At 39.5% G+C, this 28,000-nt stretch overlaps 1 protein-coding gene across 1 annotated transcript in view; it reads right to left on the bottom strand.

Annotated features, from left to right (window-relative positions):
- The window catches only part of LOC136879186 (glutaminase liver isoform, mitochondrial-like), a 208,494-nt gene that overhangs the window by 50,036 nt on the left and 130,458 nt on the right, over positions 1-28,000 (bottom strand). The window contains exons 10-11 of the mRNA XM_067152957.2: positions 13,073-13,230; positions 580-720 (exon numbers count right to left, since the gene is read on the bottom strand). Of these exons, the coding sequence (XP_067009058.2) occupies positions 580-720; positions 13,073-13,230 (299 nt within the window). The remainder of the gene's footprint in view (positions 1-579; positions 721-13,072; positions 13,231-28,000) is intronic.

Raw genomic sequence — 28,000 nt, 5'->3', positions numbered from 1 at the left:
TACAGGTCTGGTACTACTACCATCTCACTGTAGAGTGCGTTTAAGTTGCCCGTTGAGGGCCAAGTCAATGAATATTGAATTTTCACGACCGCATTGTAATCGAAACCGACTTTCAACCTATTAGGTCGTGTTACATACATTTAGTACGTATTGAAGAGATGTTAAGTACAGAACAAAAATGGCCAACCAGACACCAGTGGGATCCGAACCCACAACCTCCCGATTTCGCGTCGGTTGCTCTACCAATTGGGAGGTTGTGGGTTCGGATCCCACTGGTGTCTGGTTGGCCATTTTTGTTCTGTACTTAACATCTCTTCAATACGTACTAAATGTATGTAACACGACCTAATAGGTTGAAAGTCGGTTTCGATTACAATGCGGTCGTGAAAATTCAATATTCAAGGCAATTTAATTTAATTCCAATATAATTAAATAATAGCAAAGTCGACAGAATATTTTGCTACTTTTTATCATCGCTATATAATGATCACCAGCATTGAAGAATATAACAAAGCAATTTCTGCACATAAATAAAATAGAAAATTCAACTGCAGAATGAGTGTTTCACAGTAGGCCTACCTGTCAGATGGATCACATGGCACACGACAGTGTTCCACAAGAAACTTGACACAGTCTAAATGACCTTCCGCTGCTGCCAGATGAAGTGCTGTGCGGCCATCATAATCACCAAGGCTCATATCAAAACCTGCTAAATAGTGTCTAGAAAACAAACCAAGAATACGTAAGATATAATTGTTCCTTGACATATAAGTCATCTATTTGCAAAATCAACCATCTCAAAAAAAAAAAAAAAAACAAGAAAATTGAAATCCACTTTTTATGCTGAATATGTTCTCTCTCCACTTCTATACAAGACAGCAAACTATTAGCTGCAAACTCAGCCTCTAACCAGCTTATTTTCTTCATCAAAAATTGGAGTTAGGCAAAAGATGTTGAATCTCTATTGACTAAACATTTTAGGTCTCAGTGGTAAAATGTAGAAGTGCTGAAGTTTTACAAAGAACTCATTGATAATAATAACCTTCCACAAAACAACCCAGAACATGGGGAAGATGCATGTGAGCACAGTGTAGACAATGGCATTAATAATAATAATAATAATCGTGTGGCCTCAGCTACTGTTTGCAGACATTTCGATTTGACGCCATCTGGCTGTCTGCTCGTCAATTTCAACGTTCCGTTTTACTCTAGGTCTGCCAGATGGCAGACAGAGTAAATCGGATCTCTCTTGGGCGTCTATGGCTGAGATTTAATTAATTTTATCGGGTAAATACTAAATGTATCACCAGAGATCTTTTACATGCCGACATCGTACGACATGGAGTGTCGAATGGACTTTTTTCCGCCCTTCAAAAATCCGACTACCTCTGCCGGGTTTGAACCCGCTATCTTGGGATCTGGAGGCCGAGACTCTACCACATTGGATTTTACACTGTATTGATTTCTTTTTAGTTGACTTAAATAAAGCATTTTTTTTGTACATTTTCTTTCCTTCAGTTTCTTTTATTTGTTGTAAACCTGGCCATCTCCAATTTTGAAATACAAATGTTCCAAATAATTATACAAATAAAACATTGGTATTCTGTAACATTCATTACAATGCTATTTATAAGCGATTAAGAAAATAATAATTCTAATTCTTTAGATTTTATATGTTGCTTTCAGTTTCCTGAAAAATGTAACCATTTGGAGATGGCCGGTTTAGCAAATAGACTACTCATATAATATACACAAGAGACTGCCTTGGTCATAATAGTTATCAAATCTATCTATATCATTCATACAATAATAATATATATAGCTGATGTAAGACCGCACACGCCCTGCGTACCTCTCATGCTCAATCATGCTCGTAATTAAGTGTGTGTCTGTTACTGGTACAACATATATAAAAGTATAAAAATGAAAATATACGTGAATTAGTGAGGCACTTCCAGGCATCTCAGTAACTTACAACTTGGTACCAGACAAGTTGATGACCTCAGGATCCCTAGAAAATCTAAAATTCTCAAAATTCCCAGAGGTGGGGAGGGGGGGGGGGGTCATGCTGGTGGCTCAAATTTTGAGGTCAGCATAAAAATGCTGTCATATATATTTATCCAAAGCGTAAACCTATAGGTTTCATGGGCTTAAGAATTTTAAGGAAATTCCTAATTTTTACCCCCCTTCCCCCCAATCAAGATGGCGGAACAGTCTTCCAGACGAGCTAGAAAATTGAAATTTGGCAAAATTATAGCTCTTAGCCTGTAATTGACCAAAAATTCCAAGATGTTTAAATTTTTCACTTTTTACCCCTGAAAAATATTGAAATTTGGAAGCAATTTTAATGAAGGATCAGACCTTCCTTTCGAGGTATTTGGTGGCTAAACGGTAAGTCGTATCACAAAATGGATGGCACAATCTTACTTCAATTTGGAGTGACCTATAACTTTGGTTCTATGATTTTCTGTCGTATTTCTCTCCCTTATACGTTAGGTTTGGCTGTGTTTCTCGATTGTATGTAAATTTTGTGTTTTTTACATGCATATTTCATAGTTTGACACACTTATAGGAAAGATAGAGTCATCAAATTTAGTAAGCACATTGACATGACTAATGGCCATATGCAAGTCAAATTTTATGATTCTAGCTTCTACATAAATATGCAAAAAATGTATGTTAAAAATGTGCCCAAATTTCACCCTATTCAAACTATCTAACTCATAAATAGAGGAGATACGAGAAAATGGCATACAATCAACAATCTAGACCGCTAAAAGAGGCGTTTTATGGTGCAATCCAATTGTCGATATAACGTACCATTTAGCAGCAATGAATACATAAATGAAGGTCTGCAATATTGAAAACATGCATATACTTTCCTATGTTGATCTTCAATATTCATTGAAGTCCATTTGTAGCGATCTTGAAGTGGTGTGTCTGCCATTATCACTAATACTTTACAAATCAATGGTGACTGTTAGCAGGAGGGTGTCTTCTATTGTAATTAATACTTTTCACATGGACTTTTGCTGGCATTAGGAATGGGGTCCTTCTTCAACTCCTGTTTAATAGGCATTCGTAAGGAGGGCCGACCATTGTAATGAATAATTCCCTTCTCGATTTGACTGGCAGAAGGCAAGGAAGCATGCGATTTTCTTCAAAACTCCCCTACCCCATTGTGTCTAAAGTAGGAAATGGGGCCTGCCATTATAACAAAAACTCCCCAAATCGTTTGTGACCGCACAGTAGACAAGGGGGCCTTCTATTATAATGGAAACTTTCCAACTATATTGTGAATGTCAGTAGGTAGATCACAACTCTGCAACTCACACTTTACATTGGAAACAACGTATACGGACCTCCCCATGCTGTTTCTGGGATAGTGCTAAGAGACATGCAATTTTAAAAAATCTTTTTTCATTGCATGTACAGTAATTTACTTCAATATCCATATACAATGCAGAATACCATAGCGAAGCACGGGTACATTTGCTAGTAATAATAATAATAATAATAATCACCATAATATGGCCTCAGCTACTGTGTGCAGACATTTTGATTTGCCACCATTTAGGATGCCTACCCATCAGTTTTAATGTTTTACTCTACCAGATAGCAGAGAAATGTATCTTTGTTGGACCATCTGTGGCTGAGTTTTAATAGTTTTGTGGGGTAAACACAAAATGTGTTACCAGAATTTTCTTACATGTTGACTGACATCATATGACATGAAGCGTCAAATACACTTCTTTTCTCCCCTTCAAAAATCTGACTCCCTGTCAGACTTGAACTTGCAATCTTGGGATCTGGAGGCTGACACTCTGCTGCTGACAGAAACTATGTTGCCCTAGTGGTTGAGTAAGGAACAATTCTAACTTGTTTTTACACCAATCAGGAATATTTTAAAACCCCTTACCTTATCTACTGTCTCTAGATTTTGAACATTCTCAAACCAAATTCTATCCTGTGTTATTACTAAGTAAATTCTACTCTTCTTTGTTTCCATCTTCCAAGACTCTTCTCCCACTGATAGTACACTATAAGATACCAGATACCTTTCAGGGCCATTTTTATGAGGATCCTGATCAATAAATTAGAGAAGAAAAAAAATCACAGCTAGAGATCTGGGACTTCATGAAAACACTGTATGCATGTCAGTGAGTACATAATATAACTGTTCCTCACTTATAATATACTGTACATAGAGACTATCTTGATCATCGTACACCAGTGGAACATGAAATCCCAACTCCGAGAAGACATTAGTTTTAGAGGAATGCAATTTAGGCTAAACAGTTGTCTACGTAACATATTCCTTTAATTAAAGTTTCCAGGTCACAGGTTCAAGTATGCGCGAGATGATATGTGACATGGTGGGACATTAATAATCACTGTAGTCGCCATGATTTTGAATGGAAATATGCAAACATACATGCATTGTGTTGTACAGATGCCGTATGTCATTTTATGGGATGGAGTTCCACATCTGTTGTACTTAGTCAGTAAAATTAGCAATGGTTAATACTAGTATTGGATGATGCTGGATTTGTTATCCCATAATGTCCCATACCTGCTCAATGGTGCTGGTGGTGATTATTGTTTTAAGAGGAAGTAAAACTATATAACACTAATCAGAGAACAAGAATGGGAGGGATCCGATACTTCAAAAAATGAAGGCATTGGTCAAAGGAAGACAACGGTCATGAAAGACTCCCTAGGATTCGCAAATTCAACACTACTGAGGCTGGAAAAGAACGTGAGTTGACCAAGGGAGGTTGGATAGGATAGATGAAAGTGAGGATCCTGGCACAAGTGGAATCAGGACTCAGCTAAGGGACCCATGGTCATCAACCCACGTTTCCAAGTTCAGAGTCCCTGGGACCCCTTTTAGTCACCTGTTATGACAGGCAGGATATACCGTGGGTGTTATTCTACTGCCTCAACCCCACAGCAGGTTTCATGCTCAATAGCCAAAAGGTCTGGTGACCTCGCAGGCCAAGACAGCTGGTCGACACTCTGCAGAGCACGTTGGGTGACAACAGTAGTATGAGAACGAGGATTATCCTGTTGGATAACACCCACTTGAACACTGCCAATGAATGGCAGCACAACTGGTTTAATCACCAGTCTGATGTGGCAAATCCATTGTCAAGGTTCTTGCGATAGCAACGAGAGTGTTCTGGCTGTCGAAGCAAACGCTCCCCAAACCATAACTCCTGATGTAGGTCCAGTGTGTCGATGCCACAGACTGTATGGTTCCAAGTGGACCTGACCTCCTCCTTACCAACCTATGGCCATCACTAGCTCCAAGACATAAACGGTTATCACCTGAGAATACCATAGATCTCCACTCAGACCTCCAATGAGCTCTAGCTTGACACCACTGAAGTCGCAGATGGTAGTGATTCAGATTTCATGGCATAAACACTACAGGACATCTGGCTCAGAGCTGTCCCGCAAGTGGTCAATTTGTTACAGTTCACTATGTCACTCTGGTGTCAACTGAAGCTCTAATGGATGCTACAGATGCAGTACAATCCACTACAGCCATGCGGCAAATACGGCGGTCTTCCCTCTCCTTAGTGGCCCATGTGTGGCTAGACATTGGTCTTCTTGACACAGTGCCTTCCCATGACCATTGTTGCCAACACAGATGCACTGTGGTACATTCCTCCCATGGCTTTCTGCAATATCATGGAAAGAATATCAATGGTCTTGTTCAAACTTGTAAAACTGTTGATACAGCCTTCTTTGTCTCCTTAAAAGCATGTTTAACTTACACCTACCTCACAAAGGCAACACTGGACTGTGACTAATGCTCACAAAGTGTGCAGTGCGTATTTAAAGCAAACTTGGTTTGCAAGGTCATAGTCAATCAGTCAGTCAATCACTACTGATCTGCATTTAGGGCAGTCGCCCAGGTGGCAGACTCCCTATCGGTTGTTTTCTTAGCCTTTTCTTAAATGATATTTGTGAAGAAATTTGAAATTTATTGAACATTTCCCTTGGTAAGTTATTCCAATCCCTAATTCCCCTTCCTATAAATGAATATTTGCCCCTATTTGTCCTCTTGAATTCCAACATTATCTTCATATTGTGATCTTTCCTACTTTTAAAGACACCACTCAAACTTATTCGTCTACTGATGTTATTTCACGCCATCTCTCCACTGACAGCTCGGAACATACCACTTACAAGTCATTAATCTCATTTTTTGGTCCGTATTGACAGCAGTGATCACATTCAATTTACAAAGTATACATTTATTAATCACTTATTCAATACCTAGGTATCATTGATATATATATGAAAACATAAACGTCCAATAATACTGCCTTGAGGAATTCCCCTCTTAATTATTACAGGGACAGATAAAGCTTCATCTACTCTAATTCTCCGAGTTCTATTTTCTAGAAACTTAGCCACCCATTCAGTCATTCTTTTGTTAAGTTCAATTGCACTCATTTTTGCAAGTAGTCTCTATCTACCCTATCAAATGCCTTAGATAGGTCAATTGTGATACAGTCCATTTGACTGCTATATCTTGCTGGAATCCTACAAGTTGAGCTTCAGTGGAATAACCTTTCCTAAAACTGAACTGCCTTCTATCAAACCAGTTATTAATTTTGCAAACATGTCTAATATAATCAGAAAGAATGCTTTCCCAAAGCTTACATGTAATGCATGTCAAACTGACTGGCCTGTATTTTTCAGCTTTACTAGCACCACTCTTCATTTGTTTATCTAGCATAATTCCTTCTTGGTGTTGGAATTGTATTTTCTGCCAGTGTGGTTATTGAATCAGTTTATATCATTCATACAGTAATAATAGTAAAAATTGTAAATTCACCTGGGAGCAGCAGACAATCATTTAAACCATGTCAGGTTTCTGGTGGAACATAGTTGTGTGCCAAGAGATCCAACTAATAATAATAATAATAATAATAATAATAATAATAATAATAATAATGTTATGTGCTTTACATCCCATTAACTACTTTTATGGTTTTTGGAGATGCCAATTTGCCGGAGTTTTGTCCCGCAGGAGTTCTTTTATGTGCCAATAAATCTACTGACACGAGGCTGATGTATTTGAGCACCTTCAAATACCACCGGACTGAGCCAGGATTGAACCTGCCAAGTTGGGGTTAGAAGGCCAGCGTCTCAACTGTCTGAGCCACTCAGCCCAGCAGAGATCCAACCGACAGGTACTATGAAGTACAGAGTTCCACAAAGTTCCAGTGAACTAAACCACAGCAGTTTAGAGATGACCAGTGTGTTAGATAGTTTTGGCCACTTCAAAGCAAGAAGAATCATATCTCAGCAAACATCCAATAGATTCAGTATGCCTGCCCCTATTACATAATAACAGGTATCCTGACTCTAGAACCACATATTAGGTCATACACAGTTCACTAACTAGGATGTAACTACTGTACAGGAACTACACAAAAAAATGATGGTGGCAGACTTTGGGAGTAGGGAAATGAGGTCAATGCTCTCCTTCCAAATATAAAATATTCATTACATTCATAAGAACATATCCAGTTGGAGTTATTTGTGGAAGTAGTTTGTTTTACTGGTTACAGATGTTTATATGCAAGACGGTCATGCTCGACTTGATACTTGATAATAGAGAGAACTGCAATGTCTACAACTGAAGGTAAGAAGGAAAGGAAACTGTGGATGTAGAGTGGGTCTCGTGCCACAAGTGGCCACGGCTGGTCCGTGGTCCAACAGCTCTGCACTCTGACCAGCCAATCGAGCAGAGGAGGGATGGCCACGTCTCTACCATGGCTCCACACCTCTGCATTCGGGAGACAGGACAGGGCTGGACCTCACGGCTGGCTCCTACTGTCAGCTGTCCTGATCATGGTTTTCCATTCTCCTGCACAAAGGCGAACGCCTGGACAGTTCCTAGTATAGGCCATGGCCACCAGCCCCCTCAACTTCTCCGTGCATCTCCTTCACCGTAACACATCTCCCAGCCTGAGAGATGGCATTACCATCTAAGAGGCCCGCCTCCCCCTTCAGGGAAGAAATGAAAACATAGTAGTAGACCAGTTCTGCAACCCTGGTGCCCATGACACAGCTGTTCAACATGGAATGGGGAAAGGAGGGTCTATTGGTTGGTTGCTGAGGAGCATCATCCACTCCCCCCCCCCCCTCCTCTATCAATTTACTTTTCATATTTATTCACTTATTTGAGTGCTGTATTTTTATTTATTTGTAGGTATTTGCCTAAAACTGGTGCGATTTTCTTTTTATTATTGTAATATCTTGATGCCTTATTTCACTACTCAACACAATCAATGCGGCACTCAGAGCATAGATGTACTTCGTACTCTGTGTTGGGCACTGGGAACAAAGACCTGCTGTTCTGCAACTAGCCCCTGGTTCCCTCTTCAGTCACCTCTTATGACAGGCAGGGGATACTATGCACGTATTCTATTGCCCCCACCCACAGGGGTATACCATTTCTACATGGATTTATCAGACAGTTTGCATATCTGAGTGTGGTTTACTGCCTCCCTAAACTCAGAAGAATGTCCTGGACTAGAGTAGGCCTATATGTTCTACTGTCCCTATCATTATATTAGCTACATAACGTCCCTCTGAGTCACCAGTCTCATCAATTAATTATTTCTTTTTTCCTTGCATACATTCGTGTATTTGCTTTAGTGTATCCTCATGAAATTTTATTGTTTCTGTGCAATGTTGATTCATCTGGAATAGTATTACCAGTGTGGCATTAAGGAAATCATGCACAGTAATTTAGAATTGCTTAGTTTCCCTAGCAAAATGTATGCGCTACCAAACACTTCTCATAAGTCTTTATAAAAGGAAGCTGACTTGCTACTTGATGTGAAAACAGATTCTTTTAACAGCACGGAGACAGTTTTCTTTTGTTCACATTTTCAAGACCCCCCCTTTGGGTGGGGGACGCAGATGAAGAATACACCCAGGGTATCCCCTGCCTGTCATAAGAGGCGACTTAAAGGGGTCCAGGGGCTCTCGACTTGGGAGCGTGGGTTGACGACCACGGGGCCCTTAGCTGAGTCCTGGCACTGCTTCCACTTACTTGTGCCAGGCTCCTCACTTTCATCTATCCTGTCCGATCTCCCGTGGTCAACTCTTGTTTTTTTTCAACTCCGACGGTATTAGAGCATTCGAGGCCTAGGAAGTCTTTCATTTTCACGCCCTTCATGGCCCTTGCCTTTCTTTGTCCGTTACTTCATTTTTTGAAGTGACGGATCACTACTTTTCCCTTCTTTTTTCTCTTTGTCTACCCCCTTTGGGTGGGGGACGCATACGAAGAATACACCCACGGTATCCCCTGCCTGTCATAAGAGGTGACTAAAAGGGGGCAACCAAGGGATGATCAAATTAGAACCATGAGACTACTTGTAATTAGTACCATCACGCAGGGAACACCATGGGTCGCATTTACTTGCGCGTAGTACCACTATGTTAGGTACGCAATAGGTTTATGATTAGTAGTGACAGTGTGTGAATCGGGATGTGGGTCCTACAGTACCTGTGATTCGTACCCCTATATGAGCGACACCATGGGATTAACGACAACATGGTTCTGCCTTACCTATCCTCAGTTCCCACTCTGTGAGGAATACCACGGGATAGAACGAGTCCCTGTGGTTAGTCCACTTATGTGAGGAACACCATAGGTTTGTGTTGCCTGTAAATAGCGCCACAATGTGCGAAACTCCATAGGTCTGTGTTACATGTGCGTATTACACTACCTGTGAATAGTATCATAATGTGTGGTTTACCACGAGTCTACACTACTTTTGATTAGTACTGCAACATGACATATAGCATGGTTCTTCTTTCCTAGCGATAAATACCATTATGAGGGGCCGATGACCTGGGTTTTGGACCCGTTTCGACTATAATCATAATCGATTCAGCATCTTATAGAAGCAGTCCCTTGGTTAGTAATACTATTGTTTTGTGCCAGTTTCTGTGCATGTGAGGCACTGTGGGTCAGATCCACTGATCGTTTTAAATTCATATCCATCCATCCATTCATTCTTTGTCCTCAAGCTTTAAATTCTGGTCAGTGGAGGATTTTGGACTTTTAATTTGTCATTTCATTTCGTCTCATTTCGTACCATTAGGGGCCAATGACCTCGATGTTAGGCCCCTTTAAATAACAAACATCATCATCATCATCATCATCATTTTCAAGAGCTCACAAATGTTTCTCAAACCTGATATGTTGTATGGTGAAGTGTTTATCTGTACTTTCTCTGTGCTAATACTTGATTTCTGCCCCTTTAGAATCACAAAGAATATGGACCAGTCAACATTATTAATTAGTTCTTCCATCAGTAACTTATGTTAAAATTTTACACTAGTGGGATACTACCGGTATTATAATTCTGTATTCGTTTCTGCACTTGGCAGTACCTGCCTTGTTAAGTATAGGAAAAATATAATTCTCATTAAAAATTGGACAGCTCTTTTCCTAGCTTACCCATCTATACACTAAATGGAATAAATTTGCTGTTCCTATTTCTCCCAAAGTGGATAGTAATTCTGTGGGTGTAAAATCAATTTTATATTCCTTATCCCTCAAAGCTCCAATAAATTCTCCTGTCCCATCACCATCAGCAGCTTCACTTCCCAGTACTTTATCTTATCCTCTTTCTCTTAATAGGATAGCTCAGTCATTGTCAATCATCAATGATCTGTGTTTAGGCCTATCACTCAGGTGCCAGATTCCCTATCAATTGTTTACCTAGTTTTTCTTTAAATGTTTTCAAAGAACTTGGAAATTGACCGAACATTTCCCTTGATTAATTCAATTCCCTTACTCCTCATCCTATAAATGAATATTTACCCCAAATTTTCTTCTTGAATTCCAGTTCATTGTATTGCTGTCATCTCTTTTATTCCCAGAAGTGGTTTTCTATCAAAGATACTACAACTAATACATCTACTTTGCCTTTCTTGTAAAGTTAGGCTACGGCCACACTTGCGTGTTTTTTGCAGTGGGACTGCATGTTTTTCACGCAGCTGGACGACCTGCGAGGGGGGTGGCCACACTTGCGGTTTGTTCACGCTGGATTTTTGCGTGTTTTTCACCAACTTGACAACACGTGGCCACACTTTCGTGTTTGTACGGCGTGATTAAATTAGTGTGTTGTATATTGTGATGCCGGCTAGCGTGCCTGCCTCTTACCTGGAGGCCTCGTTTGATTCCTGGCCAGGCTCCCCTGTGGGTTGGGGCGGTAGAATAACACCCACGATATCCCCTGCCTGTCGTAAGAGGCGACTAAAAGGGGAGCCAGGGGTTTGAACTTCGGAGCGTGGGTTGGTGACCACGGGGCCCTTAGCTGAGTCCTGGCATTGCTTCCACTTACTTGTGCCAGGCTCCTGACTTTCATCTATCCTATCTATCTCTATCCTATCCTCTTCGTCAACGCTTGTTCTTTTCCGACCCCGACGCTATTAGGTTTGCGAGGGCTAGGGAGTCTTTCATTTTCACGTCCTTCGTGGCCCTTGTCGTCCTGTGGCCGATATCTTCATTTTTTGAAGTGTTGGATCCCTTCCATGTTTTCCCTCTGATTAGTGTTATATAGAGGATGGTTGCCTAGTTGTACTTCCTCTTAAAACAATAATCGTCACCACCACAATCCCGGCCAGGTCAGCGATTTTTACTTGGACCTGAGGGCTGGTTCGAGGTCCAGTCAGCCTACGTGATTAGAATTGAGGAGCTATCTGATGGTGAGATAGCGGCCCCGGTTTAGAAAGCGCAGAATAACGGCCGAGAGGAGTCGTCGTACTGACCACACGACACCTCGTAATCTGCAGGCCTTCAGGCTGAGCAGCAGTCGCTTGGTAGGCCAAGGCACTTCAAGGGCTGTAGTGCAATGGGGTTTGGTTTTGGTTGTATATTGTAAGTAGCAAAACATCGCCATTGCTCTTCATATAGAAGGCATTCCATTTTTAAATAATAATTCCGTTGGTGTGTTATGTGCTTGGTTGTTCTTCGCCGTCGTCAGCGTCAAAGAAAACATTGAATCCATCCTGTATTAAGTGACAGGTCATCAAATGGACAATTTGTGCTCCTGCACAATAAACTAAAAGACAACGAAGATAATTTTTTTGAGTATTACAGAATGTCCGTAACCTTATTTGAACTGCTTTTCTGTATGTTGAAAAATGCTATCAGCGAAAGAAACACAAGGCTGCAGGAATGTATTCCTGAGGAATAAAAACTCGCATTGACATTGAGGTGTCGTTAAGGCATGGGTACCTTTTTTTTTTTGTTTTGCAAGTTGCTTTACGTCGCACCGACACAGATAGGTCTTATGGCGACGGTGGGACAGGAAAGGCCTGGGAGTGGGGCGGAAGCGGCCGTGGCCTTAATTAAGGTACAGCCCCAGCATTTGCCTGGTGTGAAAATGGGAAACCACGGAAAACCATCTTCAGGGCTGCCGACAGTGGGGTTCGAACCTACTATCTCCCGAATACTGGATACTGGCCGCACTTCAACGACTGCAGCTATCGAGCTCGGTATGGGTACCTTTGTACCTCCAAAATTATCAGTTCACTGTATAACATTCTCCTAAGTTTTAAACATGAACAAGAGCTCAATAAAACCGCAGCGTCTTCTTCCCGCAAGTGTGGCCAGGCACTGCTGAGCGGGAGAGCGGGAAACACGCAAAGAAAATGGACCCCGGCCCATTCTCGAGCGGGCGACCTTGAAGACGCGCTGTGTCCCTTGTCCCGCAGCGTCTTCTTCCCGGAAGTGTGGCCAGTCCCATTAAAGTCAGTGTTGTGCATTTTTAGCGCGTGTTTTCCCGCAGTCACGCTGCGGGAAAAAAACGCAAGTGTGGCCGTACACTTACTCTGATTTTTCCTTATATGCAGTACCAGTACCTATGCTTGCTTCACCTATACAAATGCCAATATCTTTACATTTATTTTTCAGCTGTTTTCCCTAAGCTGTCTTGAGGTTAAGAGCTAGAATCTTCTCCTTATTCAAAAATATTTGTTTAATCCAATAATATTATTCTGCAAAGGAAAGAAGATATCCCACCTGCGTAAAGCTCCAATATCTCCAGCAGCAGCATAAAAGAGCAAGTGGAGAACAGTTGACTCTTGAAGATGGTGTGAATACATACGAGGGTCTCTCTTCTTGATGGTTGCATGGCCCATGTGTTCATAGGGATGGAAATTATACTCCTGTAGTAGTAACTATGAAAGAGAGATAATATGTTGGTTTCTAAATAAACAAAAGAGCATTGATATCTATATAACACTGTTAAGTAAACTAACTACAATTAGGCCATTAAGTTACTGTAAACATTGTGTTAGAGGTAACTTTACATTTTACTCAGAACGTTACCTAATTGCAAATGATACTGAAATTGTTTCACTAGTATAACTCTTTGAAGACTGATTAATTATAATACACAGTTTAAAAAATTTAGGGGAACATGTTTTTTGAACGTATGTCATGCTCCACAAATTAATACCTCACACCCAGGTATATTATCAACTAAACCTTTATTCTTTACCATTGAAGTATACAAAAGAACATTGATGGATTCACGATAATTTTCAGAAAACAAATGGAAATGTCCAAATAGAGCAAAAACAAGGTGATAACAGTCCTCCTGGGTGAATTTTTATCACAGTTGGAGAGCTTCGGTATGGTGTATGTCCTCCACAAGCATTTATCACAGCTTGGCACCTATGTGGCATGCTCCGTATATTTCAACGGAGGTCACATTGCGGTATCAGGTCCCATTCTTCAATGAGAGCTTGTTCAAGTTCTTGGAGAGTCTGTGGTGGAACAGGACACCCACGAACACTTCTGTCAACCTTATCCCACACATGCGGGATGGCATTAAGGTTGGGACTCACTGCTGGCCATTCCATCTCTTGAATGTCCAGTTCTCACAAGACAGCTCTGGTGATGTGTGCTAAATGAGCCCTGGCATTGTCGTGCATGAGTACGAATTCAGGGCCAACACCGTATGCAGCAACCAACACATGCTGTAGCAGTATCTGCTCGATGTACCCCCCAGCGGTTAGATTACCATGGACGATGACAAGATCCGTATGGCCAACAATACAGATGCCACCTCACACCATCATAGAACTTTGCCTGAATCGGTTGCCTTCCTGAACAACCTTTCGCATATACTGCTCACCACGGCTTCTCCATACACGTTGACATCCATCACGCTGTGTCAGAGGAAATCTGGACTTGTCTGTGAACAATACAGGTCTCCGTTGGCGAAGTTGCCAGTTGGCATTGGTTTGGGCAAACAGAAGGTGAGCTGCGCAATGTTACTGCGTTAAACGGGGTACTCGAACAGGACAGAGTACCACTCCGCTCTCCAGTTGACTCTTTCACAACACCAGAGTAGCCATACTTGGCGATGTCGTGGTGTCAGTGGTAGCCTGGCCAAAGGCACATGTGATCGTAATCCTGCTGCAAGCAGATGGTTCCCAGTGGTCCTTGGTGACACAGCAGGTGCAACAATGACCGGATTTTGTTCCAGGACCATTTTCGGTTGGCCACTGTTGCTCATACAATGCGTTGATCTTGATATGCATCTGTACTGCGTGGACATCCAGAACGTGGTCTACAGGTGTGGGAATGTTCCATAGACTACTGCTGAAAGCAGTGACACACCACCAATACATTGTGCCCAACATGTGTAGGAATCCATCGATACGTCCATCCAGCTTCCTGCAGATCCACAATGCGATCCCGTTTAAATGGTTGCAGTTGTTCAACAGGAGCACATACTTGTCGGTGGGGCATGGTTGTACCCTAGAATGTATACTGCAAACACTGTTTGGCTCTAATCTCAGCACAGTTACTGACAGCAGAGTTAAAACAGAGTGCGCACGGACAGGCCTCTAGAGTTATAGTAAAAGGTTCCACTTTTACAATACCAAAAGGTTATGTATTTAATTAATAATTAACAAATATCAGTACATGTTTCTTCTATCTTATAGACATCATCAGCTGATTAATTGTAAGAATAAGTACAATAGACAAGAACAAAAACACATTAAAATGATTCGGATTTCTGAATACGTCAGTTAAAATTCATGTTAAATATTTTTTTGTTTGGAGAATGTTTTAGATTACAAATATTTGGTTCTATTAAAATGAAGAATAAAGGTATTAAACACATGTGATAGTTCAATAAAATATAGTGATCAAGTTCTTCTTGGCGTGATGATGTATTAATATATGATTCGGATCACCGAATATGTTTAAACATTTATGTTTGGAGAATGTTCCGGAGCACAAATGTTGGGTTCTAATAAAGTGAAGAAAAAGATATTAAACACATGTGATAGTTCCAATAAAATAAGATAATTGAGTTCTTCTTGATGGCGTAATGATGTTAACAATTCTTAGTTATGAGGCAGGTGGAATATTTGACTGTAATTTCATACACAGAGAAATTGTATTGTAGTTGAGTATCCATTCTTGCCTGCCTAAGAATGGTTAGCTCGAAACGTATGTTAATGTTGATGACTGACTGGAGGTGAACTCTCCATTTCTTGGACGGTGTCTTCCTTATTTCAAAACACACTTCTGAGTCTTCCTTATTTCAGAACACACTGCCTTTTTTGGACAGTCTTCCTTATTTTAGAACGTACTATATTCCATAGATAGGGTCTTCCTTATTTTGGAAAACACTGCTTTTCTTGCGCAGAAATCTCACACAGGCATATAAACATCCTAGCCCTTTTCATTTAATGCTTTCACATAATTTCTTAAGAGTCTGCACTTATGAATTACTTTTAATGGTTGATTTTGGTGAGAGGAATTCATGTACCAAGATTCTTAAGATCCTTAATAGTGCTGGAATATCACAGTACAGATACTTCTCCTTCCCTTATGAATATATATATTTTTTATGTCTGCATTTGTAATTCCTTGGAAGTTGGTGAAACACAATGTTTCTACAGATGATATTTCATTTTGTCTCTGGACTGAATTCACTGCTCATAATGAAGATTGAACAAGTATCCTCCTTCAAATACTTGGGTACTATGCTAGATGAGGAATGTGATTCCAAGAGAGAGATAAAATCTAGAATAGAACAGGCCAGGAGGCAATTTTTTAGCATGAAACAGCTATTTACAAAATCGGACCTAAGTGTGCAATTAGGAATGCGAATGATTCGGTGCTATGTATTCTCCATTTTTCTCTTTGGATGTGAAAGCTGGACCCTTGACCAAAATCTAGAAAAAAGAATTGATGCTTTTGAAATGTATCTATATTGCCGCCTACTCCGAATACCATGGGTGCTGAAAATTTCAAATGACGAAGTCCTTCATCGCATGAAGAAACAGAAAGAACTATTACTTACTGTTATAAAAAGAAAAACCTAATCTAGGGCACATTATGAGAGGTGAGAAGTACCAGCTATTACAACTCATCATTGAAGATAAAATACAGGAGAAAAGGTCTGTTGGCAGGAGGAGGAATTCATGGCTGAAGGACATCCGAAGATGGCACAACTGCACTTCAGAAGATGCTTTCCATGCTGCAACATCACGTCCAGAGCTGGCTATGTGGACCGCCAACCTCCACTAGGAGAAGGCGCCTCAAGAAGAAGAATGAAGACTTTCAAGACAGAAACTCCCTTTTTTTTTGGTGAGACAAAGTTATTGAGTGTAATGCCCATTCATTTGTTTTTAAGTTCCATTCTTGAACCCAGCTTGAAGATAGTTTACAAAAATTTTATGCTGAGATCATTCCATTAACAGTGCTCTTTGAAGTGATTGCTATTTCAACAATTTCACAAACTCTTGATCTTGATACTTCCTCATTAACATCGAACAATGGTCCAGTTTTCATTTATGTATGAGTTCCCATGACTTCTGCTGAGGATCCTTTCTTTCCTCTTTTGTGTCAGATCTCTGTTAATTGGCTCTAGTTCTCTTCTCATCCAAACAGTTTTAGCTTTATGATATCTAGTGACACCATTTTTACAACTTTCTTCTCCTTTTGCTTGCAAAAATCTGTTAACTGCATGAACTTCCAATATTGGAATATTGTTATAATGCACTGACCATTTTGTCTGCTTGCCAAACTCACAATGGTTGGACTGTAACAAGATTGTGCACATCTACGACTTCTTCCATGGAATATTCAGTAATTGCCCTTGACTTTAAGGTTATGCATACAGGTTGTTGGTAACTAACAATATCTTGTACCTTTACCATCAGAGTATCTCCATAGATGAACTATAAACCAAACTGGTGAAATTTTTCTTGGAGAGAAATTTTCCTCTTCCTACAGGGAAATTAATGGATATTACAAGCAAAGGGCTCAACACAGTTTGCCATAATTTTCACTTACCGTACTTCTGCTGGGGTGCTTTTCTTTCATCTTTCCTATCTGACCTCAATTAATTTGCTTTAGTTTTCTTCTGATCCTGACAGAATTACGAGGGCGAATCATAAAGTAAGTTACAGTACTCGCCGCGAGAGCACGTTGTGTGTTGTGACTGTGGTCAACACGGAGCAAGCTACAGAAACTGCTGACACATCCAATAGGAAGGTTGGTGTGTTATCCCGTTGTGCTGTGTGTGCAGAGCGGGCTAGGCTCAATGGCACATCAACTGGATGTTCACTCCAAATTGGAGGTGCGTGCAATGATCAGATTTCTATGGGCTAAACAGCTCAATTGCATTGACATTCATTGTGAAATCACTGCTATATATGGTGAGCGTGCAATTTTTCGCTTAGGTATTGTAAAGTGATAGAAGCAATTTGACACCAGATGCATGAACCTCACGGACGAATATCGCAAAGGCAAGCCCGTAACGTTCAGTACCATTGCAAATGTTGACCATGTGGATGGGATCATTAGAGAGAATCATGCGCATAACACTGCAGGAAATTGCCAGCATGTTGACCATTTCGTATGGCAGTATGTTCTCCATTGTTCACCAGCACCTTGAATTTCTTAAACTGTGTCAAAGATGGCTTCCACGTCTGCTCACTGATGTTTACCAGGGAAGTTTCCAATTGTCACTGGCATTTTTGCAATGGTATTCTGTGGAAGGCAACAAGTTTCTGTGGCCTTTCCTCACAGCCGACGAAGGCAATGCAACAGTAATTATGGATAAAAAAGAATATATTAATAAAACAAAAAACTTATTCACAAATAGCTCTTTTTCTATAATCAAAAAAGACCCCACCCAAAAAATACATATACTCATACATATGAATCCAGGTCTCCCCACTGCTAAAGCTTTCCCCAAAATACACAAGGCCGGTGTTCCCATTTGCCCAATTATCAACTATAGACCAAGCCCCTTATAAAAAATATCACAATTCATCCAAAGTTTCTTAAGAAAAAACTATCAATTTTATCCAAAAAGTCTGTTAAAAACACATCAGAGCTAGTAGAAAAACTACACAAGTTCAGTATGCAACTTGATTACTCGATTCACTCTTTCGATATTGTAAATATGTACCCAAGCATACAAGTATCAAAATTAATTCTGATAATTGAAAACAATTTAAACAAAAACAGCCACTTAAGCAAACTAGAGATACAAGATTTCATCACAGTATTAAAACTAATTATCAACAATAACTTTTTCACTTTTGACAATGTCATATACCAACAGGATGGTTTGGCAATGGGGTTACCAGCCTCAGGCATCTTGGCAGAAATATACCTAGATTTCCTCGAATACACCAAAATTGACAATGAATTTGACAACATTCACTTCTGGGCCAGATATGTTGACGATGTTTTTGTTTTCATGGATGAAAAATCAATTAACACATCCACCACTCTCCTAAGACTCAACAATATTGACCCTCATATCAAATTCACACTAGAATCCGAATCAAATCAAAAAATTAACTTTCTAGATTTAACTATCACTAGAAACTCAGATTCTTTCAGTTATAAAATATTCAGAGAACCTACTCAAACAGCCTCCACCAGTCGCCAAGATTCAGTGCAGCCCCAGTCCCACAAACGAGTTACATACAATAACCTAGTTCATCGCGCTTTTAGCATACCTATCTCCAAGAAAGATCTAAAGAAGGAACTAAACACAATCCGCGGAATTGCAAAATTCAACGGCTTCAGCAATCATTTTATAGAAAGGATAATCAATAAACACAAACATCACCCTAAAACTACCCTCAAGAAAGAAATAACTAAACCTCTAACATTTTCCACCTTCACATTCAACAATGATATTTACAAGTTAACCAATATCTTTAAGAAACAAGGCGTTAAAATAGCTTTCAAAACCAACAATAAGAACATGAACGTTTTACACAATACTTCACATATCAACAAGACCAGCAGTTTTTTAAAATCAGAAGTTTATAGGATCAAATGCAATACCTGGGAAAAATCCTACATTGGGCAGACCAGAAGAAATTTCAGTATAAGATACCATGAGCACACTAACGCAATAAAATACAATTTTTCAGCTATCGGCCAACACATGCAAGATTATAACCATAATTTTACCAATATCGAACAGGACATGGACATCCTTGAATTAGCAAATAAGGGTCCTTTACTCAACATAATGGAAAATTACTACATACACCTAGACCAATATTTCAACGCCAGTTACAATCTTAATGAAATCTCAGAGAAACCCAACATACTTTTCGATTTATTTATCACTTTTCTCAGAAACAATAATTCAGCCAACCAGAACTCAATCCTAAGTTTAATTAAAGGTACTTTTTCCGAATCAATTACCCTTTCTCCCACACCCTTCAGCTCCGCCTTAAATCCCCCCTCCTCCCCCTTCCAAACCCCCATCTCCTCCCAAGCCACCTCCACTTTACCCAACCCGCATGCGCCTGCCCTCCTCCCCGCCCATATTTCTCCTTCCGCCACCAGTCGCACACTATCAGCTAAGCTACATACACCGCAGCGCGAGGCGAGTGTCCATTCGCTTTGTGGTAATCTTTTCCTCTTTCCGCGTACTTTGCATTTTACTGGCTTATCTCAATTTTAATAGGTCCAATTTGTTTTCCGCTATGAACTGAAAATTCCACCAATTAATATCACCAAGTGCAGTGTACTTTCTTCTCAACAAGAATTCAAATACTTCACATTCTGCACAACTCCAACAATCAACCATGCAGCCCAATCAGCACGGCTTGGTTACTTAATACACCAAGTGCCAAATTCTCCGCTTAAGCTGATACAGTGTATAGTCGAATCTTCTCCTAGAGAGTATCAACTACACATTTTGTTGCTCAGACTTTGTACATACTTGTATATTTTTATATATGTGTCAGTTTACATTGTGTTCATTCTTAGTACCATAGGACTCGGTCCACAACCGTTACATATTACCAGGACCTACTGAATTCCATGAGTCTATAATCATACTAAAAATTTTTTAACCTACAACACAGAGCACCTCATTTGTACTTTTATTCCAGACTTTTTTGCATATTTAGTGTACTTTTATTACTCACCTACGTCACACATAATATTTCATTTTCATTTGCAACATTTGAGTGCCATAGCCCTTGCCTAATTCAACCAGACTTCATAATGTAAATTATATGGTATATTTATATATTAATAAGAAACATATTTTAGGATTTCGCCAAATGTTGTGTATGTTTAATATGGCTGATGATGACCCTGAGTAGGGTTGAAACTAGTCCCATGTAATGTAAATAACATTGTAAATACAACTTAGTATTGAATAGGTGGAGAACTCTCCTGTGTATTATTTATACATTATCTCAGTTCAATACGGACCAACAAAATGAAGTTCATAAGCCTTGACCTATATTTAGTCATTGTCCCATCCTTAATTTAGTTTCGATATGGCACTGACGAAGTTAAATCCTGCCCGCCTTAATTTCTTCAATGTTACTACCCAGTATGATGATAAGAGCTTCCTGTACAACATACAGTTACTCCTACATTATGAATTAAGGTATTAGAATGCTTGGAAGCTACCTATAAAAGTTCTAATACATTGGCAGTGAACAAAATCTACGTGGCAAGTGACGAGTGCGAAGGTCACTTGAACCCTTATCTTTGAATTGCATGCCCGTGACATCTGGTTCCTCTGCTAGTAATTACAGACTCACATGGCAAGAGCTAGATTTCAGCAGTGAAGCACAGAAAAGCTGAACAGCACACGACTGCCACAATTGTGCAGCATCATTCCTGTGTGACTTTTCAAGAAGTCCACCAGCAACCTGTTAAGGCTTTTCCCTGACTGCTGAAGCAGTCCACCAGAGTGAAAAAGTTAATATTACAAGAGGTTGATGATAAACAACATTCACTTCCACCTCAGTGATTGAGTTATCAACAGTCTCTGTCTTTGAGTTATAGATCTTCAATATTCAAGTCAGTAACTCCAATTCAGGTTCAAAGGTCTGTAATTATGTCTCAGTATTGAAGAAAAGAAAGTGCACCCAAAGGTGATAATGACAATGCTATTAGTTTTACGTCCCACTAACTACTTTTACAGGTTTCAGAGACACTAAGTTAACGGAATTTTGTCTCACAAGAATTATGTGATGGTAAATCCACCAATACATAACTGGCATATTTCAGCACTTTCAAATACCATCAGTCCGAGCTGGGATCTAACCTGCAAACTTGGGGTCAGAAGGCCAGTGCTGTACCATCTCGGCAGTTCAGCTTGCTGCACATTGGCTATGTATACTTTAATACTATTGAGGCTGGATGAGAACAATAGCTGATTAAGTTATAACATTCAGAATAAATAAGTGAAACTATTATTAGACTGAATCTGAACTCCTGTGGTTGTCAACCATATCTGACAAGTTATGAATCTCTATGGGAGGGAAACAAGTATGGTTTGCTTTACGTCGCACTGACACAGATAGGTCTTATGGTATTGATTGGATAGGAAAAAGCTAGGAGTGGGAAGGAAGTGACCGTGGCCTTAATTAAGGTGAGCCCCAGCATCTACCTGGTGTGAAAATGGAAAACCACAGAAAATCATCTTCAGGGCTGCCGACAATGGGGCCTTTACCCACTATCTCCCAAAAGAGAGTTGATAGTTATGTGGCCCAAACCGCACAGCCACTCTCTTGATATGAAACAAGTGATGAGGCCGCAGTTGTTGCAAAACTTCAAATAATTAGCTTTACCAAACACTCATATCTTAACCGCTCAACATGGGGTGCCGTACATTGCACGTCGACTCCCTAATGCTCTCTGTCGTGGAGTGACGGGTATTGGATGCAGCTTCTGCTTTGTGGTTCCATCTAGTGAACAGTTCTTGAACTATTACAAAATATAATGAGATATGCCTACAGAAAAAGCATCGATCTTTTGTTTGATGTGTATATCTGTCGAGCTTTTATCAATTACATATGATACATCGCGCCTGAAAAGCAATAAATTCTGTTGTTGACATCATAACAACCATAACAGCTAAACATTTTCGTGATCGTGGATGTGAAAACTAATGAAGTTTTAGAAAATTATGATACAGAAAGTTCCGTTTCGTTAAACGAGGACTAGGATACAGAGTCTGAGAGTAAAAGTAGTTATCATGACAACAATGTTGCTTGTGATACGCTGGAAAATATCGTCAATAATGTTATCAATGGTGGGTTTGTTTATGAAGACATGGACAATTACAGAGGGCAAAGAGGGCAAATCATGACAGATTATGGGCCTCAGAATACTGCAAAGAATTGCTTATATCCTATGAAAATTTTTCAGTTGCTCTTTACTGTCGAGTTTGTAAAGATGGTAGTAGAAAGGGGCAGGCAGTTATTGCGGTCACACGGTATGTTATTTCTGTTCCGATGGGTGTCAAGCAGTGTGTAGGAAATGTATGTGATTTTTGTATTTTATATATTAACAAGCATAGTATAGAAACCTATATTGAGATGGACTGATGACCTTGATGTTAGGCCCCTTTAAACAACAAGCATCATCATCATCATATATTGAGATCTTATTTCTATAAAAACTGGGTACTACATACTCCTATATTTGGTTCAGCCATATCCCTTGTTTGATTTGAAAGTATTTCAAGATTCCTCCACTGCACTGACCTTAGGTAATTCTGGTAACTTATGCTGTATGTGTGTTTATGCATTAATAACAAACTGAAAATTTTGGTAAAATTAATTGAACTGTTTGTCAGTTATGCTGGATTAACTAAAAGCCTGCATTCATAGCACGCTTGGTGCTTTACTCCTCCCGCAGCACAGGGTGGCCAGGTAGTGAAAGTCCTCCCACGCTGAGAGGTTAAAGATTGCTTCCATCATTCTAAATTTTACCAGGGAATTTCTAAGTGAATTAGTAATTTCCTGAATATTTAAATTATTAACAACATTCTGTAATCCAGCCAACCTGGACCCATGATGAGAAATCAGGCTCTGCCTATCACATGTCAGGTCAAACTGAGGAGCAATAGAGAAGTAACACCTCAGAAAAATATTGGAGTTCAGCTGGCCCAGCTGGTAGAACTCTAAGGATCCCTGCCTAGAATTGCAGGTGAAACCAATCAGAGGCTCCAATAACAGAAGGAGGAGAAAAGATTCTCGATGGTGGCAGAAGTGGAAGAGCCAAAGAGTTGCTGTCTTGCAGATGGAGGAGGAATCCTCAGTGGGCAAGGAGAGAAAACCTGAGAGAATATCCGAGGTTCTCCAAAGTAGCAGGGATTCAGCAAAAGAGCTAACAACCCATTCTGGGAAAAATCATTTTTCAGAAAGACAAACATAGGAAAGCCAGACTGCCATAATGAAGACAACTTGACCAAGTTCAATAGCTGCAGTTGCTTAAGTGCGGCCAGTATCCAGTATTCGGGAGATAGTGGGTTTAAACCCCACTGTCGGCAGCCCTGAAGGTGGTTTTCTGTGGTTTCCCATTTTCACACTAAGAAAATGCTGGGGCTGAAACATAATTAATGCCACGGATGCTTCCCTCCCACTCCTAGCCCTCTCCTGTCCCATTGTCACCATAAGACCTATCTGTGTCGGTGCAACGTAAAGCAACTTGCAAAAAAAAAAAGAAAGACAACTTGGAATGAAACTGGATACACTTAAGGTTGTGACTTGGAACACATGAACATTATATAAATGTGGTGGTTTTCAAAATGACCTAGGGAAAACCAAAGACAAGATGATGATGATGATGATGATAATAATAGTAATTGTACAAGGGTACACCTTCCCCAGATACTTAAACTGCGCCATGTCAGTGGCCATCTATGTCAGTGCGATGAACTGATATAACTTGAAAACAATATTCTCTCACCCATGAGTAAATAATGCAAGTATCGAGCTTGAATTATTATTGTTTTACAAGTTGTCCATTTCATGACCGTATCGATGTTTAATCAAGAAGTAAGTATAAATAACCACCTAATCGATACTTTATTAATGCCTCAGGCAAAATTGAATAAAATTAAAACTTACAGGACATGTTTCGACCACTTAGTGGTCCTCTTCAGCTGTATAAATAAAGAACTGAAAAGAAAAACATTGACAATAAGCACAAATAAACGTTCTTTGGAGACTCCTTTGATAAAAATGGAGGTCATCAGAATAGGTCATCTTGCCTCTCGTTCTTGTTTGGAAAAGATGTTTATTCTGCGCTGTCTAGAGGGTCTGTCTTTGAGCGCGACCTGGTGAAGTAACGATGTGATACAGTTTGACAATTCATGGAAAGCTCTGGAGAGAAGGGAAGTAGAGTTTTATCGTCATCTAAAATAACATGTGAGGGAGGAGGGAAATTGGGCTGTGCTTCTGCGATGTCGTGTTTGATTATATCTCTTGTTCGTCTAGTCCGTTTCATGTCTACCCATTCTAAGTATTTGCTAATATTCTCATATAAGATGTTTTTATGCTCGTTGTTTTCGTTGAGATTCTCTTCACCGTTTTCCAATTTATCAAGAACGATGTGGATGTTTTCCAGGTTGTTCATAAGATTACTTTTATTAATCATACAGATAATTTGAAGGTCCTGTATGATTAATAAAGGTAATCTTATGAACAACCTGGAAAACATCCACATCGTTCTTGATAAATTGGAAAACGGTGAAGAGAATCTCAACGAAAACAACGAGCATAAAAACATCTTATATGAGAATATTAGCAAATACTTAGAATGGGTAGACATGAAACGGACTAGACGAACAAGAGATATAATCAAACACGACATCGCAGAAGCACAGCCCAATCTCCCTCCTCCCTCACATGTTATTTTAGATGACGATAAAACTCTACTTCCCTTCTCTCCAGAGCTTTCCATGAATTGTCAAACTGTATCACATCGTTACTTCACCAGGTCGCGCTCAAAGACAGACCCTCTAGACAGCGCAGAATAAACATCTTTTCCAAACAAGAACGAGAGGCAAGATGACCTATTCTGATGACCTCCATTTTTATCAAAGGAGTCTCCAAAGAACGTTTATTTGTGCTTATTGTCAATGTTTTTCTTTTCAGTTCTTTATTTATACAGCTGAAGAGGACCACTAAGTGGTCGAAACATGTCCTGTAAGTTTTAATTTTATTCAATTTTGCCTGAGGCATTAATAAAGTATCGATTAGGTGGTTATTTATACTTACTTCTTTATTATTGTTTTACGATTATAATTATTATTATGACTTGTAATGTATGGCTATGAAGTGTTTACATCCATTTAGTATTATTATTATTTACGTAGTTGGATGACCGCATTGTTTGTGAGGTTAGGTCATGAAACATGTACTGTATATAGACATATATAAGTTTAATGTAAGAACCTGTAATTAATAGTAATATAATTTATTATTACCTGTATATATGATTTGTAATTCACTACAGTATTGTGAAACACACTGAAATATCCAGAATGGCACTAGGTAACTTAAGACGAGAACTATGGAGAATATTCTGTACATTACATCTATGTATTAAGCACTCTAGAATTTATGAGAAGCCATCTTGTAACATATCTTTCTAGAAGCCTGGCCAGGCACATATATATAAGAAGGTGGTCTTGATGGTGGGGACGAGTTTCTGCTTAGTTGGATTTATGGTTCAACATGAATTGTACTTGTGACCTCGTGTTGTGTTTGGGCAGACATACTTGTGAGCCGTCAGCAGTCAATTGGTTTCAATCTCCATGTGGCATGTGCTTAGTGATAGGCAGTTGTTAAAATGTGGTTTGTTGATATGGTGTGTTGTTGTGACGGTAGTTAATCAGGTTGTATGCATGTCTAATGTGTAATGTGTAATGTGAAGCACAACAGTAGCCACAATGACCGAGGTATGTTGTTTACTTTTAATGTAAACTTCCTTGATAAACACTGACATTTTTTATTCCAGCTTCCGAATGTTCTCTCAACTACATTTCTAGCAAGAATGCGAGAGGCACTGTATGCTGCCTCAGGTGATGTTTGAGAATTAATGAGGCATGTCTTCAAGAATGGCCTGCAAGCGTAAACGCTATCTCCAACGAGTAATCCATATTGCAGACCCGTTTCAAATTGTAAACAGATCCTGCTGTTGTTGAAAATTCCATCATCATATGTAGAACCCGGCCAACCCGTCACAAAATCAATAAACTTCATCTCGTGGTTGACTATGCCCTGACAATTGAAACTACATTGCCGCCTGGACTTATTATTGGTACATGGGTGCAATCAATAACTCCAACCACTCCAGGGAATCGGGATCTTTCATACATACGACGCGCAATATTTCAACATTCAGCTTCATTTGGGAACAAAACAAACTGTGGTATGTTTCAGACAATCAGGATCAATATTCTTCTGATTATTCTACATACTGAGGGCTGGCTTACTCCTCACAAATCAGCGGAATCAATTTGGAAGTTAGCTGAAAACCATGGAAGTGTGAAAGGCTATTGTATTTACCATAAGAATGTATTAATCTGTACTGATCATCCCGTAACCTAACTAGATAACACGATGAATAGAAAGTGCAAAAACTTTACACTTTATACAATAATTTTACTCTTACCTGTAGCATAATATCTTAACGAAATTAGCAGCTGTATCATTGGAGGTATGGGTGATCCTCGATTATTATATTCTTTAATTTGTCTTCAAACATCGTTAGTATATCTAATTGGCCTACTGTATCATTTTCTGAACTCATTTTGTGAATAAAATTTAACTGGGTTCTGTGCATCTCTTATAACATGCTGAGGTTTAGGGACAATGTACTGAATAATTTCCTGGATCACTTCAACTTCGTCTACAAAATTAATTACACCTGAAATATCTGCCATTTCATTCATTTTCTGATCTCAGAGTTTACTTAAGTATGGAATATCGGTGACTTGGAAGTAAAGTTGCCTTCTAAGTTTACTTACCTCCAAGCAGCGATTAAGAAATGGAAATGGCATCTTATCGCCTTCAAAGTCTAAGTCAAAGTCTCATTCTAGAATACGGGCCTAAGTAATCCCCTGTCCAGCCATTCAACCCAGGCGCTTCCTATTCCTTTGTGAGCCACGGAATCATGGTAATAATAATAATAACAATAATAATAATAATGATAATCAGCATATGGCTTCGGCTACCATGGGTAGGCATTTTGGTCTGATGCCTTTAGGCTACTTGCATGTCAATTTTGACACTCCATTTTCCTCTACTAGATGGCAGAGAAATTTGTTAAAGCAAAAGTTGCACTAATGTCCTCCCAAGCTTTTTCTCTCATAGTAACTTTTGTTTTCAACTATATCTTTCTTCTCTTTCATTAATTCTAATAACACTTCCCTTTCATAGTTGTTGAAGGCTGGCAGTTCGAGAAATTAAAATTAACTGTATTGGACTGAGTTAATGTAGAGTCCAGTGCAAATTATAATGCAGGGAACAACTGCATTTAAGAAAGAAAACATTGAATGATGGGAGACGCTACACTGCTCTTCCATTGTTTTCATTGCCAACTTCACATCTAATTTTTCACATTGTAACTTATCAAAGTCTACTTATGTCACAGTCTACTTCGTAAAAGTTACGTCTA

This window comes from Anabrus simplex, chromosome 8 (genome assembly GCF_040414725.1).
Source record: "Anabrus simplex isolate iqAnaSimp1 chromosome 8, ASM4041472v1, whole genome shotgun sequence".
Taxonomy (NCBI): Eukaryota; Metazoa; Arthropoda; class Insecta; order Orthoptera; family Tettigoniidae; genus Anabrus; species Anabrus simplex.
This window is presented reverse-complemented; position numbering and strand designations above follow the sequence as displayed.